Source organism: Manis pentadactyla, chromosome 12, assembly GCF_030020395.1.
Source record: "Manis pentadactyla isolate mManPen7 chromosome 12, mManPen7.hap1, whole genome shotgun sequence".
Taxonomy (NCBI): domain Eukaryota; kingdom Metazoa; phylum Chordata; class Mammalia; order Pholidota; family Manidae; genus Manis; species Manis pentadactyla.
In genome coordinates this window covers 11,072,494-11,087,898 of record NC_080030.1, presented here as the reverse complement: position 1 = coordinate 11,087,898, position 15,405 = coordinate 11,072,494, and the positions used below count along the sequence as shown (strand labels likewise).

Sequence of the window (15,405 nt, the reverse complement as noted above, 5' to 3'; positions counted from 1 at the left end):
TGGAAAAACCAGGGGGATCTGGTGCCATGGAATGGAGGGAGGATCCCGGCAGGGAGAGATGGGATGAAAGAAATCCCATGTACTCCTTTCTGGAAACATGCATCTTACCATTACCGCCTTTCCAGAAGCTAATGCCCAGCTAGAGCCGGAGGCACTCTTAACTGAGGAGCTGCACCCTGCCTTCAGATGAGAGGTTTGTCACTGGTATTGAAGATGAGCAGTTACATTTATCATCGCACTTGTACAACCTAATCAGACCTTTACACTTTTTCCTCTTCTGCTTTTGTATCCCAGAAACTTTGAATGCTTGTCCACTGCACCAGGGAAAATTTGCAACATCTCTGCCTTCCTGGTGCAGGAACTCCCCATCCCGTGCTGGGGGATTGAGAGGAACCACTGGATCTGTCAGTGACCGAGTCAGAACAAGGTTGAGAAGGGCCAGACCCCTGGGGGATGGCTCAGGGGAACAGTGGGAGCAAGACAAGGGAAGGAAAAGGAAAGAGAGATTGGAGAGTGGGGAGTGGTCTTGAGGAATCACCAAAGATGCTTCCCAATAGAATCATCATCAAGCTGCCCCGGCTTGGAAACATTTTGTTCACCAAAGTGCGTTTATGCAGTAATTACCCCCTGGCTACCTCATTTTCTCATTCATCAAGAAAATAAAGAAAGAAAGAAAAGATTTATTGAGCCCCTGCTGTATGCTTTGCACTCACTCAGAACAGTCCGGGTACAGAGGAGGAGGAAACAGGCTCAGGTCTTTTGTCACTTGGTCAACAGAGGCAGGATTCAAACCCAAGCCTATCTGCTTTCAAGACCCACAGATGTGTTTCCTCAAGATGGATGGCTTAAGGAAGGCTTCAGGAGGGACCCCAGTGCTACTCCAGGTAAGACCTCGGAGCTTGGGTCTCCCATCATCGGGGCGGCCATGTGCACGGGCCATCTCTCCCAAGCTGGCTCCCAACACTGGGGACTCTGGTTGGGTCCTCACTTCTTAGCTGTAATTGCCCCTTAGAATCTGGAGCTCAGGATGGATTTCCAGGTTTACAGACTTTCTCTCTCCTGCATCTCTAAGGAGGGAAATTGTGGGGAGGGGCATTGGGGGGGTGATGGTGTGGGGAGTTAGGAAAGGAGAGAGGAGCCCAGTGAAAATGAGGATGTGTTCTTAGGAAAAGGGGAGTCCAGTTGCTTTCACAGCTCAAAAGGCAAGGGCACGCCGGAGCCTGTTTGCTCACCTGCACGGAGGCAATGAAAACACCTGGGTGTTGCAAAGGTGTCTCGTGCACAGCTGCTGTCTGGAATATACTTAGCGTGCAAACGGAGGGTGTCCAGCAGCTCCGGAAGTCCAGCGGGGTCTGGGGAGGCTGCTGGGGACTGGGCCCATCTGGTGGAGGGGCAGACATGAAGCCCTATGGGGCGCAGTTCCACCCCATGGAAAGAAGTTTCTGGGAGCTGAGCTGCTTGGTCGGTTGTCATGGGGATGACGTTGACAGTCTCCATGGTGACAGTTTGGTGGGAAGAGCCCTGCCCACAAGGGAAAGCCTTGGGACAGGTGTTCTGTTACCTCAGACACCAGAGTTTGGTCTCCACGGCAACAACTGGAATTAGAATAGCAGCTTGGGGGTATGGCTTGGCGGGGGGACAAGGAGCTGGGATACACCTGGGGAGAGCGGCAGCCTGTTTCCATGGTGAGGGCAGGAAAACCAATGAGGGACAGCTTGCAGTGGCGGTTGATCAGGGCGGGGACGGCCTGAAGTCGAGTTGTAGGTCTCTGAGGTGGGGGCTGGTGAGATGAGAAACGTGTGGTATCCATGGTTACAGCTGGAGAAGGGAGGCAATATTCTTATGGGTGTGACCAATGAGGGAAGGGCTGTGTGCCTCTAGGTGACAGAAGCTGGGCCGGTCGCCTTGGTAACAATGGGAAGTGGGGCAGCTTGTCTCCACAGTAAGTGACATGGATCGTATGGGTCCCTGGGCCGAGGGGACGGTCTCTTTGGTGACAGCCAGGAAAGGGGCCGTCAGGGGGCGGATTTGCTCCCGTCAGAGAGATACCTGAGGGGTGGGGCATGGCCGCCAGTTATGCGAGCCAGCTGGGGGGTGTCAGTCTGCTGTAGCGGTGACAGACAAGGGTGGTCTCCCGTGAAACTGAACGGATGGGGCTGTTCTCCCTGGTGTCCTGAAGACATGGCCTGTTGTGGAAATTTCCGGGGACTGGCGGGGGCGGGAAGAATGGGAGTACCCAATCTCTAGGTCTCCATAGGGGAGAGGACAGGAACCCACAGTCTCCCTGCGACCACGTGTGTGGTCACCTGATGAATTCTGAGGTTTTTGGTTTTCCTACAGGTGACAGGAGGGTTCAGTACCCAGGTGACCATAAGGGATCAGTCTTCAGTCTTCAGGGGCAAAGGGCATGTGGCCAGTCCCCAGATAACCCCGGGGGTCCAGCCTCCAGGCGACCACGGCGATGGTTCCGTCTGTTTCCAGGTGACCTCGGGAAGGCATGGCCAGTCTTAAGGTCTGCTGGCCTCCAGGTGTCCTCAAGGGTGTGCCCCACCTCCTGGATTAAGTCGGGGGAGGAGGGGAAACCCACTGTCCAGGAGAGGTGGGGCTTAGTCGGTCTCCGGGGGACTCCGAGGGACTTGTCTGTGGGACTGACCAGTTTCTGGGGACCTCAGGGGGCGTGTTCTGTCTCCAAGAGACCACAGGGCACTCGGCCAGCCGCCAGGCACCCCAGCCGCCTCCGCTCTGGGCCTAGACGCGTAGCGGGGTCCAGGCGGCTGGGTCACGCGCTCCTCCAGCCCAGCCACCGCCTCCTGCCCAGCCCCAGCCCCAGCCGCCGGGTGCGGGGTCAGGCGCTCCGGGCGCACGGTAGCAGTAGACGCCGAAGAGGCGGCGCGCGGTGTCGGGAAAGCCAAGGCTGCGCACGCCAGGCCGGCGACCGCCGCAGCGCGCGCGCGGGTTCACGATGGGGTAGCGCGCGCTCCCGTCGGCCAGCCAGCCCGCGGTGCAGCGGTCCAGCAGCTGCAGCTTCCACGCGGCAAACAGCTGCCCCACCTTGGCCACCGCCGCGCCGCGCGCTGCACACGCGCGCGCAGCTCCCGAGAAGGGCACGGGCCGCAGCGGCTTCAGGAAGAACACGCGGCCTGCAGGGGGGTGGGCGAGAGTGGTTAGGGCCGCTCCCGGGACTTGGCCTCCTCGGGATTCAGGACACCACCACCCCACCTCAACTCCTGCAGCCCGGGACCCCCCCAGCCTCAGCCAGGGCAGTGTTGGCGCCAGGCTTAATTGCGCCGTGGCAGTTCTGGGGGAGGGATCTCCTGGTCGGGACCCCTAAGAGGGCCGTTATGGGGACGAAGGGCAAGGGGAGAGGAAACGGGGGCGTGGGTGGAAAAGAGGGAAAGGGACCCCATGAGAGGACAGTCTAGGGGCGGGGCCTCAGGGCCGGGGAGGGCTTCGGGAATGGTGGGGGCGGGGCCTACGTACCCGGGAGGTTGGATGTGAAGCAGAAGGCGTCGTAGCGTTCCTCCGCGTTGTGGCGGAAGCCGTAGTTGCGCACGCCCCCGGAGGCACTGCCGCCAACCCCGGCGCTCCCGGCCCCGCCTAGGCCTCCGCAGGGCTCCCGGGGCTGGCTCACCGGGTACTGCACGGAGCCGTCGCGCAGCCAGCCCGCATTGCACCAGTCCAGGCCATCGCGCCAGGCCGCGTGCAGCTGCTCAGCCGACGCCAGAATGCCGTCCTGCTCAGCGCACGCTCGCTGCGCTTCGGTGAAGGTCAGCTTGTAGCGGCCTCCACGGGGGTGGTATGGGAAGACCACGCCTGGCGGGACGCACGGGGGTCAGCTCGGGCCCCCAGCCCGCCTCCACCCGCCTGACAGAGTGACACGTGACTCTTCAGCCTAGACCTTCCAGACCATCCCTTGCTCTGGCTCCAGACCTGACCATGCCTTTTCCCAGCTCGCACCCCTCAAGACTCCCTTCGCCGTAAGTTTAGAATTCACTTGACCCTTTCCCTTAACACAGTTAATCATTTCCACCACTGGACACCTTTACTCATGTTCTTTGCTCACTTTTCCAAAACCTGATGAACTATTCATCTTTCAAAACAGCTCCCACACAGAACAGTGTATCACAGAGAAGGGACATAGTGGATCTCTGGCAACTTGCTGCACTGATGGGCAGTGACTGCATTGGGGTATGGGTGGGGACTTGATAATATGGGTAAATGTAGTAACCACATTGTTTTTTCATGTGAAACCTTCATAAGAGTGTATATCAATCATACCTTAATAAAAAATTTTTAAAAATTAAAAAAATAAAACAGCTCCCACAAGCCTTCTCCATTCAGTCCTACATGCATCTCACATTCCCCTTGCAGTAAGAGCTTCCCTCTTGTCCACAGACCTGGGAATGTTTGTGTCCAGTGCTGACTCCCCTGAAAGGTAACTCTGGGCAAAAACCTCTTTGATCCCCAGCATTGCCCAGGACAGGTCCCATCGGTTTCCCTTCCACCTTCAGTTCTTACAACTTGTCCCTCATTGGACTCACTGTCAACTCAACTCATGAGCAACTTGTGTGTCTGTGTTTTGAGGGGCAAACCTTAGAGGTGCAAATGCATCTCTCAACAGAAGCGGGAAGGAGTGAAGGGGCCAGAGAGAAGACCTGAAGCCTGACGTATCAGGGTTTGAGTCCTGGCTCTGTACTCACTAGCTTGTGTCTTGGGCCAGGCTCTAATTAACCTCTGAGCCAGTTCCCATCTGCTGGTAATAGCGTCTTCCTCAGGGTTTTTGGAAAACTAAATGAGAAACAACAGAGAGTTCTTCAAGAGCCTGGCATATTGAAAACACCCAACGTAGGAAAGTCGCTATTATTATTTGCTATTGTTGGGAAGTTCAGCAAGTGAGGGCTCTGAAAGCTCTCCTAGCATCTTCTAAAATGGACTGAGGAAGGCAAACCAAGTGTGAAGGAATTCTTCAGATAGAAGCCCCACCTCCAAGCTCCACTGTCAGCCAATCAGCATCCCATCACCCAGCCACAGTGATTGGCTCATGGATGGGCACGTGACTCAAGCTGGGCCGCTCAGGGACAACTCTGGGATTCTAGCTAGCATTCCTAGGAAATCAATTGTCCTTTGGTTTCATTGGGGAAGACCTACGCAAGGGAAGCAGAGCTGAGGGAGGAGTTCCTGGCATGTGAATGCCTGGATCTCACTGTGCCTGCACCCTAAACCCATTACTGACATTCTGGACTGGATTATTCTGTGCCCTGCGGCACTGTCCTGTGTATTGTAGGATGTGTCACAGCATCCCTCACCTCTACCCATTAGATGCCACCAGCAACCCCCTTCTGGACATGTCCAATGTCCCTGGGGAGAAAAACTGTATCCCAGCAAGCCTCTCAGTTCCTTCAGATCAACTTGATATGGTTTCTGTTCCTTGCAATACTCCCCATTCTCCTTTCTTAGAAATACAGCTCACTCTGCCCATGGGCTGCTTACCTTCCAGGTCCAACTTGACCATTCCTGTGTCATCCTCCAGCTCATTGGTGACCTCACACTCATATCGCCCATAATCCTGCAGTGTCACGTTGCGGAGAACCAGGGAAGCATCCCCCGGCCCGTCGCCCTGCAGCTCTGCTCTGCCGCGGTAGCTGCCGAATGCCCGGTGCTGGGGGCCCAGTGCCACGAAGACGTCGGCAAAGGCCAGAGGGTCCACCACTTTGGTCCACTTGAGGCGAACGCTGTCGTGGCCCTGGGCGGCTGCCTCGTAGTGGTAGCGGCAGGGCAAGACGATGGTGCCACCCCTGTGGCTGACCACCTGCCCCGGTGCGGTCTGTACCACTACGGAGCCAGACTCACCCTCTGCAGGTGATCAGGCAGGGTTCAGAAGAGGTCCAAGGGGCAGGGAGGGGGAACCTGGGGAGGGGGAACCTGGGGAAGGGGACCCTGGGGAGGAGGGGGTGTGAGAAATCTTGGGTGGAGATCAGGGTTATCAGAGGGGCCAGGGGAGGGGCCTGGGACTCAGCGGAGGAAGGGGCCGGAGCTGGGGTGTGGGGCTTTGGCTATCATGGACGTTCAGTGCCCCACTCCCTGTCTCCTCCCTGCACCCAGGCCACCCCATTTGACCACAGCTCCTGCCTGGCAAGACCCGCTTCCACTGCCCAGACTCACCGAGCACGTGCACTACCTTCTTTCGGCCGCGCTGCGCCCCCACGGGGACCGCGAGCAGCAAGACTCCGCAGGCCGCGGCCCAGAGCCCGCCGGGACCGAGGGCCGTCCGAGCGCACACCTGGGGGCACGGGGCGCTCAGTCCAGCCTCCTAGCCTTTGCCCTTCGGAGGATCACTCCTCTGGCCTGCCCTCCCCGCGGCAAGGACTCCTCCTGTGCCCAGGTCCCCGCCCCAGCCAGGGCCCCAGAGGACCCCTCCAAGGAGGGGGCTGGCAGACCCTTCCAGACTCCCCCCACCCCCGCACTCCTCCGGGCGCTCACCCCTTCTCTCCTGTGCAGAGCCCACGCCAGGGCCTCACCCTGCCTTAGTTCTGCGCGGGCATCCCGCCTGACCCCCTAACCCCAGCGCAGGGGGCCCGAGCTCCGCCCCCTCGTGTCGGCCCCGGCCCGGGATCGGAGGGGGGAGGAGGGGGAGCTGGAGCAGCGGCGGCGGCAAGGTTATCGGTGCGCCAGGAGACTGCAGCAAACCGTGCCGGGGCTGAGGGGCGGCGGCGGGCGGCGGGGGGTGATAGAGACCGGCACACAGGGAGGGCGAGAAAGGGGAGGACACACAGAGAGGGAAGCGGGGAGAGATGGGGGAGCGGGAGAGACGCAAAGAAGGGGGCACACCGAGGTGGGGGGACGCAGGGGAGGAGGGAAGAGGGGAGAAACAAGAGGAAGGAAAAGTAGGGAGAGACGGAGAGGGGCTGCGAAGGCGGCCGAGAGTTCGAGAGAGAGACACGAGAACGTGAGAGACAGAGAAGAGATGGGAGAGACGGAGCGACGTAGACGCAGACACAGAGACAGCATCCCGGGGAAGGACCTACAGGGACACGCGCCTCCGGCCCCACTCACCATCCTGCCCGTGCGGCCCCCTCCGAGGGGCCCCCGCGAGCTGGGACTGCGCTCCCCGCACACCCGGGAAGGACTGGGCAGGTCCTTTCAGGGGGCGCAATCCTGGCGTCTGCCTGCAAGGGGAGGAGGGAGATGGCTGGAGAGGGGGGGCGTTAAAGGGAACGTGGCGGTACGCGCTCCGCGGGAGGAGGAAACGCGCGCTTGACAGTGAGTGCAGGAGCAGTTCGCTGCCCGCCTGGCTGACCTTGAGCCCGCGGGACAACCTCTCCGGGCCTCATTAAAATGCAGGAGGGAGAACTGGTGGGGCCTTCCATCTTGGACGCCCTGGGTGGGCAGAGGGCTTGCGTAACCTGGGAAAGGGGCTTGGTGGGCCGGTATTAGTTTTCCCGTTTGCCGTTGGGAGACCATCTCTGGGTCCTGGGCTCCGGCACCCAAAAGGTGCTCACTCTGTGGGGTGAGGGGCCCCACAACAGTCACACACTCTGCACGGCAGACACGCAGCAACAAGTCCAAAGCCCCCTCCACCCCTCACTGGCTGTGGGACCTTGGAGGGGGCGCTTGGTCTCTCCAAGCCTCAGTTTCCACCTCTGGTGAATGGGAGTGCTGGTTCTTTGCTAGATGTCTAATAAACAGTAGGGCAGGGAGCAGGGGAGTATGATCAACCCCTTACCCATTCTGAGCAGGGGTCACCCTGAACCCGGCCTCTCACCCAAGTTCAAAAATTGAACCAGGAAACAATGAACCCTTCCCCCAATCCCTTGGCTGCCTCCACAGCCTCAGCTTCCCCCAAAATATGAGCCCCCCAGACAGCAGAGGCAAAGTTATGAGCTCTATGTTTGAACAGGCCCAGACAGGACTCCACCCCTCACTCAGCGACATCCAGGAAACTGACCTTGGACCAGAATCTTTCCCACCTGAAGTACAGGGTGAGATCCAGCATGTAGCAGGTGAGGTTAGCCCTTGGCATGGAATACAGCAGGTGCTTAATAACTGTGCCACACTATTAGTTGTTATAATTTATTGGCAGAGCTTAGATTTGAGACTTCTCTTCTGCTTGTGACCTCAGACAGGTCTCTGGCCCTTTCTGAGCCTCAGGTGGAGCTGTACACACCAACCAGAGGCAGGCTTCGGCTGTCCAGCACCTCCAACTCCTGATGGTCAGCCAGGCAGTGATGAGTAGGCCCTGGTGGGGTCTGAGAAACAGGTCCCTTGCCCCTGCACCCTGAAATACTGAGGCAGCAAACGTTTTGGGTATCAAAGGGTTTTTCCTAAGAGGGCCCATGGGTAGGCTCTGGGAGGGAGTAGAAGAGCCTATGTGGAGTCGGGACAGCATGGGAGCGGAGCGTGGCTGTGTCCCTCTCTGCTGGAGCCCACGGCCCTTGGGCCTCCTGGTCCCCTGCTGTCCTGGAACCACCATACCCAGAGACATACCCCTTCCTCTCCAAAGCCCAACCCACCCTTCCCAGGGCAGGGAGGGCTGGGCATGTAAACAGAGTCCTGGGGTGCCCCATGGCTCCCTCAGTGCTGCTTCTTGTGGTGTGCTGGGGGCCCAGGGGGTGGGTGCAGGAAGAAGGTAGGCCACCACAGGCAGCGGAAGGCCAGCAGGTGGGGGCCAAGCGCATAGAGCAGGTTGCACGTGAAGAAGCAGGCCCAGGCGTCATCAGGCACTCGGTAGGTGAAGGGGGTGCGCAGGTGAAGGGAGGCACCCATGTGTGAGAACTGCGCCTGTGGCCACAAATGGTGGAGGGATTTCAGGGGCCAGGAGAGAACAAGGCCTGGTATCACTGACATTCCACCCTGGGCAGTCCAGAGTGTCACTATCCTCTCCTTGCTGGGTCTGTTCACCTGCCTGTCTTCCATCTCCAGTTCCGCTGTCTTTAAATATTCCTGTTTTCACATGCCCTGTCTGTCCTTGTCCATCTGTCTGTGACCTGCTCCTCAAATGCTTAGCCACAACTACCTTTACTGCATCTGCTGGGCCCTGCACCTCATCTCTGTCATGTGGGTTCAACTCCTCTTCCCCATGCCAGCTCACGCACGACCCTTGACACAAATACCACCAATTCTACCCCATGGATGTCCTCCTGGCCCCCACTGCCCTGGCCTGGGCCCAGGCTTTATCACTTCCCATCAGGAACCCAGAAACAGGACCCCAGCTCCAACTGGGACTGTCACTGCTCAAACACTTCCCATGGCTCCTACTATTCTCAGCACAACCTCCCGAGCTCAGAGTTCAAAGCCCTCCGCATCTAGCTGCCCATTTATCTTGCCTCTGCTTTTACCCACATTATAGCTCTGCAAAATCACTGACCCCTCTGTGCCTTTCTTTATGCTGTTCCCATTCCTGCCTGGAGAATTCATACCCATACATCAAAGCCCACTTCCTATGCTTCTTCTAGGAAACCTTGCCCCTTCTGGAATCCTCCTCAGCCCCCATTCCTCCCTCTCTTCAGTTCTGATCCCATGAAATTGGGAGTGTCTATCTCTGGCTCTTTCTCCCCCAAAGTAGGAATCCTGGGGCAGCAGGCTGGGGGCGGGACCTCTCAAGGGCCCAGCACCACCCTACCAGGGGCATCATAAAAGCAGTTGATGGGTAGGTAGAAACTTTCTTCCCCACATACTACCCACCTCTCCCTCCAAGCCCCACCTCACCTGACCAATGGCTCCAGCAAACACCAAGGCCCAATCAGGTAGCCAAGTACAGCCAGGGAAGATGAGTGCATAGACTGCCAGGCCATAGAAGGGCAGCACATAAAACATGTACACCAGCATCTGAGGGGCACACAGACAATGGGATGGGCAGCCACCCCGCCAAGTCTCCTGAAGCACCTGAGTTGGGTCCCCCAGGGAAGATCTGGCCAGCCTCAGACCCCACCCAGGAAGGGGACATTCTGCACACCCCACCCCTGTGCAAACTGCTCCTATTATTACCCTTGGGTCTTCCCCTGACTCCACAAACACACACCCTGAGTCCAGCACCTCACTCAAGAAGAAGCATGTGATGTGACCCTGGCCTGGCCAATCAGAACACCCCAGTCTCCTGGCCATAATGGTCAGCTACAGGATGGGCATGTAATTCAAACTGAGCCAGTCAGAGCATGGCTGGAACACGTGCATCTGCTCTGAGGAAACAGGCTCACATTCCTCTTTTCCAGCTAAACAGGGCCTGGAGCTGCCCAAGGCTGTTTTTGTCATACCACAAAAGGACTACTTAGGAGTGGAGCCCCATACAAAGGAAGTGCAGCCAGGGACAGAGCTATCCTTGAGTTCCTGGATCCGGCCGCACATGAAGACAATATCTGAACTTGTTCAGCAGAACAACAAATTCCATTTGTGCTTCGCCAATTTGACTTGTTTCTGGCACCTGTTTTGAAGAGGCCCAGTGGACCCTTATCCGCAGTAGGATCATGGCCCTTTCCTCCCAGCCGCCCTCTCACCTGCACCTTCGGATAGGCCACAGGGTCCCGCAGGTATGGCTCATACTGATAGATGTAGACAAAGCAGGCATCTGTGGGGCAGTCAAGTACCACCTGGGGCAGACAGACAAGCCGACAAGCCACCTCAAACATCCCTCCTACAAGACACTTCACCATGCACCAGGGTGGGGCTCACGCCCCTTGCGCTGGCCTCCCCCAGCCCTGGTTCTCCCCTGCTGGCTGGGAACCCACAGGTGTTGGAGCTTGGGAGTTTACTGGGCATGGGGCTTGGTCACACCACACTCAGGTCAGACTTGACAAAGAACTTCCCCGGGTGATCAGACAGGAGGGCTGTGGCCTTTATGCACTGGGTAAAGGGAACCCAGTGGGAGGTGGAGGGCAGGGAGGGAGGCTGTGGTGGCACAAGGCCAGTGCAGACTCACTAGGCCCCGGAAGAGAGTGAAGAGCCCGGCAAAGATGAGGTATGTGACGAGGGCCAGGTCAACTGGGCGTCGCAGGAGGCCCTTCCTCTGCTCCTCCTGCACCTGCCCCATGGGAGAGACACAGTGTGAAAAGCCAGCTATCCAACAGGCACTCCACAAAGATTCATCCTTTCTTTTCTAATGACCAAGGATATCCTTTCAAAAGACAATGTTTTGACTGGAAACAACTCAGATGGGGGACATTCAGGCAAGGCACTCACCACATGCGGTGGGCAGAAGGTGGGTGCCTGGGACTGGCTGAAGACCCTCATACCAGCCCAGCATGGGACCAGCATGTAGGGGATGGCAAGGAAGAAGGTGAGCCTCATCTCTGAACTGTACTTTCCTGTCATGGGAGGAGAGAGGGAGTGTCACCCAGCAGGAACCTTCCAGGCCGGGCCAGACCCATAGCTGAGCCATGCCAGAGCCCCTGGCTGGAAGTCTTAATTCACAAATGCCACCCTTGCCCAAGCTCTAATATACTTCTGGCTGCCAAGTGCTCACAAGATGATGTCCATGCTCTTCAGCCTGGCCTGCCTCAATTTACCTTCTGGATACAGCTCCTATGCTTCAGCTGTTCTGTGCTTCCCCTGGATACACCTTGGGCTTCTTACTGCTCAGCCATCCCCACATCTCAGACTGCCTCACTGCTCTGCCTCCCAAGACCTACCTACGATCCGCTTTAAAATTCCCCCTTCCTGTGCGAGAACACCAATCCGGCCAAATTCCTGGGGCCAGGGCCAACAGCCTGGAATGTGCTCCTCTCACCAAGAGGAAATGGGAAGGCCAGGAGACAGGAATACGGAGAGGAGGGCCTCTGCAGACCCTGCGGAGGGGATGAGGACCCCTGGGGGCTTCCAGGCACAGGGCAGTGACCCAGCCAAGGAGATGGGATTCCTCAAAGCCAAGTCCTTACCAAGGAGGTTTCCCGGGAGGAACACCAGGATGCTCATGATGAAGGATCCCAGCCAGTACAGCCCAAGGTTTCGGTACCTCTTCCTGGGTGGGTGACGGAAGAGTGACCAGTAGACACCTGTCCCCCAGGTTCAGAGCTCCAGCCAGGGCCCAGGATCCACTGTGGCTTCCCCAGCTCTGGGTCTTTCACAGTTTCCCAGTGAAAGAAGTCGAGTAGTTGAATGAGAGAATGAGTCAGACCCTCTGGCCAAGGACAGAGTGGCTGCCCCGGCACAGTGCAGGACAAGAGAAGGGAAAGGCAGACCACCATTCCACCTGTGGCATTCCCTGGACCCTTCTCCCTCAAGCCCGAGAGAGGCCTTCTGATTTCTCCTACAGACACTTGCAGCTACATCCCGGCCCAGGACTCCACCTAAAGGGGTGGACCTCCTTTCCAGGGTCCAGGTGCCACCCTGCCCACCCCACACACCTTCTGCAGATGGCACCGGCCATGGCCAAGTAGAGGAGGTAGTGAACGGTGCCGTCCCAGTAGCAGATGAAGATTCCGTGTGCAGTGCGCAGGTAGGGCACGCCCTGTGGGGGCAGGTGCAGGGCTCAGAGCGGCAGTCGGGCAGGAGCATCCCAGGCTGCTCCCTACGTACCTCCTTGGTGTAGAACTCCATGAAGCCCATCATGTAGCCATCTTCCTGGAGAGCGATAAGGAGGTCCACCACCGACGAGAAGGCAAAGAGAGCGAACACTGCCAGGAGAGTGGGCGGGCCCGGGCCCGGGTGTGGGTGGGGCCTGGCGCTGAGCCGCAGGACTGGATTCCAGGCAAGGACTCCCTGCCCAACTGCCCCTAGTCCCCACTCCGCAGGTCACACGACCCGCAGCCCGGCCTCTCGCATAGTCCCTGCTTTTGGGGGTCCCCAGCTGTAAGAGTCACTGTCTCTGTGTTAAGGGGGAAGCCCTCTGAGTTTCCCCAATCACTAGGCACTCTTCAGTCTCACTGAGATTCTCCAGTCTGATGGGAGAGGCCTTGACATGTCCTCTTCAGCAGGCCCTCCTCCCACTCACTCACCTGCATAGAGTGGGTCGTAGGAGATCTCGCCTTGGGACAAGTTGTAAATAGCCACAAAGAGCAGACCTAGGATCAGGGTGCTCATCAATGCTCCCCCCACAGACCTGTGGAGAGGGAAACTAAGTCAGGGTGGCCAGGCCTAGTGCGGAGGCCCCATCCCACCCTGGTGAGGGCAAGAGCAGGCACTGGGAAGCTCCAGGTGAAGAGGCTGAAGCATCTGTCTGTCCAGGAATGTCCTTCCCTGAAACTGCCCTTTCCCATCACCAGGCTCTTGCCCCAGCTGTTTCTGCCTCCTGGAAACTCTTCCAGTTGGCAAACTCCTACTCATCCTTCATGGCCCATCTTTCATGGCTCTTCCTCCAAGATGTCCTCCCTGACTCAGAAAGAATCATTGCCTTAGTCCAGGTACAGAGGGAGCATCTGTCAGCCCTTTCTGACTGTATGTGGATATGTGTTTGACTCAGTTTGCCATCAGACATGGGACAACCCTAAGCCCACCCGTGGCCAGACCCAGCTCCCATGCCTGCTGGAGGGTCTCTACTGCCTAGTTCTGTCCACCTCACTGTCTGATACTCCTGACTCATTCCAGCTAAAGTCCAAATGCCTGCATCAACTTCACCCAACCCCTGCCCTGATCTGTCCCCAGCAACCTGATAAGGCAGATAACCAGTTGCATAGATAATAGAAGCCAGATCTCTGGGCAGATCCTAACACAGGTAGGCAAACCAAGGTCCAGAGAGGGAGACCTATCCAGGGTCACACACTATCCCCTGCACTCTCTTCAGATTCCTACCTTCTCATAAACCCCTCTGATCCCTGGACTCCCACCCTGAACCCATATGACCAACAAAGACAATTACAGTATCAGGTGTTACATCAGACACACCAGAGTCTTTGCACTATTCATAATCCTTAACTGTAATGGGATGAGAACTAGGAATATATTCATTACACAATGAAGATGAGCTCTCAGAGGCTACCTGACTTACTCAGGGTCTGGTGGAGATGCATCCAGGAATTTGTACCCAAGGAGCCAACCCAGAACCAAGAATCCCTCTCTCCCATGTTTTGGGGTAAGCTAGGTTGGGAGCTTGAGGGGCTTATGCATGCCTAGTACCCTGTGGCAGGAATCCACGGGGCTGGGGTCTAGAGACAGGGTCAGCAGAGGTCACAGCATGTAAGGGAAACTGAGGCTAGGAACAGGGTGGGCCAGCCCTCACAGAAGAAAGTCCCATGCTTGTGACTGGCGTTGGAGGGACCATCCGGTAGAGGCGGTGGAGCAGAGTGTGTGTGGCAAGAGCCGGGTCACCGGGACCTTATCTGGGACACTTTGACCCTTGTTAACTATGGATCCAGCGCCGGGCACATCCCTGGGAAAACCCCTGTAACCCTCCAAAACCCTGCCCTGTTGGGGGCTCTGCTTCTCAACGTCCTTCCTCCCCAGACCCCAAATGTCCCAGGAGCGCCCCCATCCCATCCACACAGCCTCCTGGCGGGTGGGAAGGGGACTTCCGCTTGGAGGGGGCTTCTTTGGCCCCGCCCTCCTCCTCAGCGGCCGGAGCCGAGGGGCTCGGGCTCTTCGGAGCAGGCCGGCACAGCGCGCGTCCTCCCTTCCGCCCCCGCCGCCCCCCGGGAGGCCGCCCGGCCCCTCCCGGCACGCACTGCGAGAGCGCCGAGACGTAGTTGAGCACGTAAGATACGGGGAGGGCGCAGAGCGACAGAACCGAGATTTTGCCGGCCAGCGGCGGGATGTCCATAGTGGGGGCGCCTGGACCCCGGCTCGTCCCCGGCGCGGGCTCCAGGGCGCTCGACTGATCCGCGGCGGCGCGTCTGGGCGCGGATGTGTGTGTGTGTGTGTGCGGAGTTGGCAGCGACTTGGCCCGGCCTGCCCCGCCCCACACAAAGGTCGCCCCGCGCACTCCCGGGGAGCCTCCGAGGCCCCTCCCCTTTGCGGCGGCTCCTCCCCCTGTAGCCCCTCGCTGGACTCCGCGCGGCCCTCGGTGGCCGTCTCCGCTGCGCAACCTGTTTCCCCCTCTGTGCCTTGGACGCTTCCGCTCTGAGGTCCGGACCTGCGTCTGGAAGCCCTGGGCCAGCAACTTCATTCTCCAGGTCGCCTTCTGCTCTTCTGCTTTCTTTATCCCTAAGGCACCGGCGTTCCAATGTCGGCCTTGAAAGGCAGCCTTTGTAACTCCTAATTTCCGCAGACGTCCCTCCTCCTAGTTCAAGAGTGCATTGTCCGTGCGCGCTGATCGAGGAACCCCGTCTGCTCGGGTGCTCTGGTTTGAGTGTTCACGCCGTGGCCAGATTTAACCGTGTGCAGGTGTGAAGCTTTGACGGGGCCTGGGGACCAACTCAAGGCAGGCGGCCACTGCCCTGGACTTGTGGGGGGAGGGGGAGAGTCCCTTGAAGGACTCGGTGATTCTGTGCTCTAAGCCGCCTACGCAGCCCCAACACCTTGAGAGACCCTGCTCACAAGTGG

The 15,405-nt window shown here is 58.3% G+C and overlaps 2 protein-coding genes and 1 long non-coding RNA gene across 4 annotated transcripts; 1 reads left to right on the top strand and 2 right to left on the bottom strand.

Moving 5' to 3' along the window:
• Positions 1-664: 664 nt before the first annotated feature.
• On the bottom strand, positions 665-7,951 carry HAPLN4 (hyaluronan and proteoglycan link protein 4). Of its 2 annotated transcripts, none has more exons than XR_008993042.1 (6): positions 7,054-7,951; positions 6,163-6,280; positions 5,491-5,853; positions 3,481-3,813; positions 1,233-3,140; positions 665-1,067 (listed from the first exon to the last, which is right to left on the bottom strand). XR_008993042.1 is itself a non-coding variant. In XM_036895589.2 (6 exons), the coding sequence occupies exons 2-6, from the start codon at positions 7,054-7,056 to the stop codon at positions 2,749-2,751; spliced, it is 1,209 nt and encodes a 402-aa protein (XP_036751484.1). In that variant the 5' UTR covers positions 7,057-7,166; positions 7,298-7,951; the 3' UTR covers positions 665-2,748. The 2 variants fall into 2 exon arrangements, 1 of the variants encoding a protein (XP_036751484.1); XM_036895589.2 differs by having other exon boundaries at positions 665-3,140; positions 7,054-7,166; positions 7,298-7,951.
• On the top strand, positions 3,630-4,314 carry LOC130680033 (uncharacterized). The gene is made up of 3 exons (XR_008993043.1): positions 3,630-3,767; positions 3,892-3,977; positions 4,103-4,314. It is a non-coding gene; the product is annotated as an uncharacterized LOC130680033 (long non-coding RNA).
• A 105-nt stretch (positions 7,952-8,056) lies between the features above and the next one.
• On the bottom strand, positions 8,057-15,074 carry TM6SF2 (transmembrane 6 superfamily member 2). The gene is made up of 10 exons (XM_036895586.2): positions 14,589-15,074; positions 12,927-13,030; positions 12,508-12,605; positions 12,336-12,439; positions 11,868-11,950; positions 11,173-11,297; positions 10,913-11,014; positions 10,491-10,583; positions 9,706-9,825; positions 8,057-8,778 (listed from the first exon to the last, which is right to left on the bottom strand). The coding sequence occupies exons 1-10, from the start codon at positions 15,026-15,028 to the stop codon at positions 8,572-8,574; spliced, it is 1,476 nt and encodes a 491-aa protein (XP_036751481.2). The 5' UTR covers positions 15,029-15,074; the 3' UTR covers positions 8,057-8,571.
• Positions 15,075-15,405: the final 331 nt, after the last annotated feature.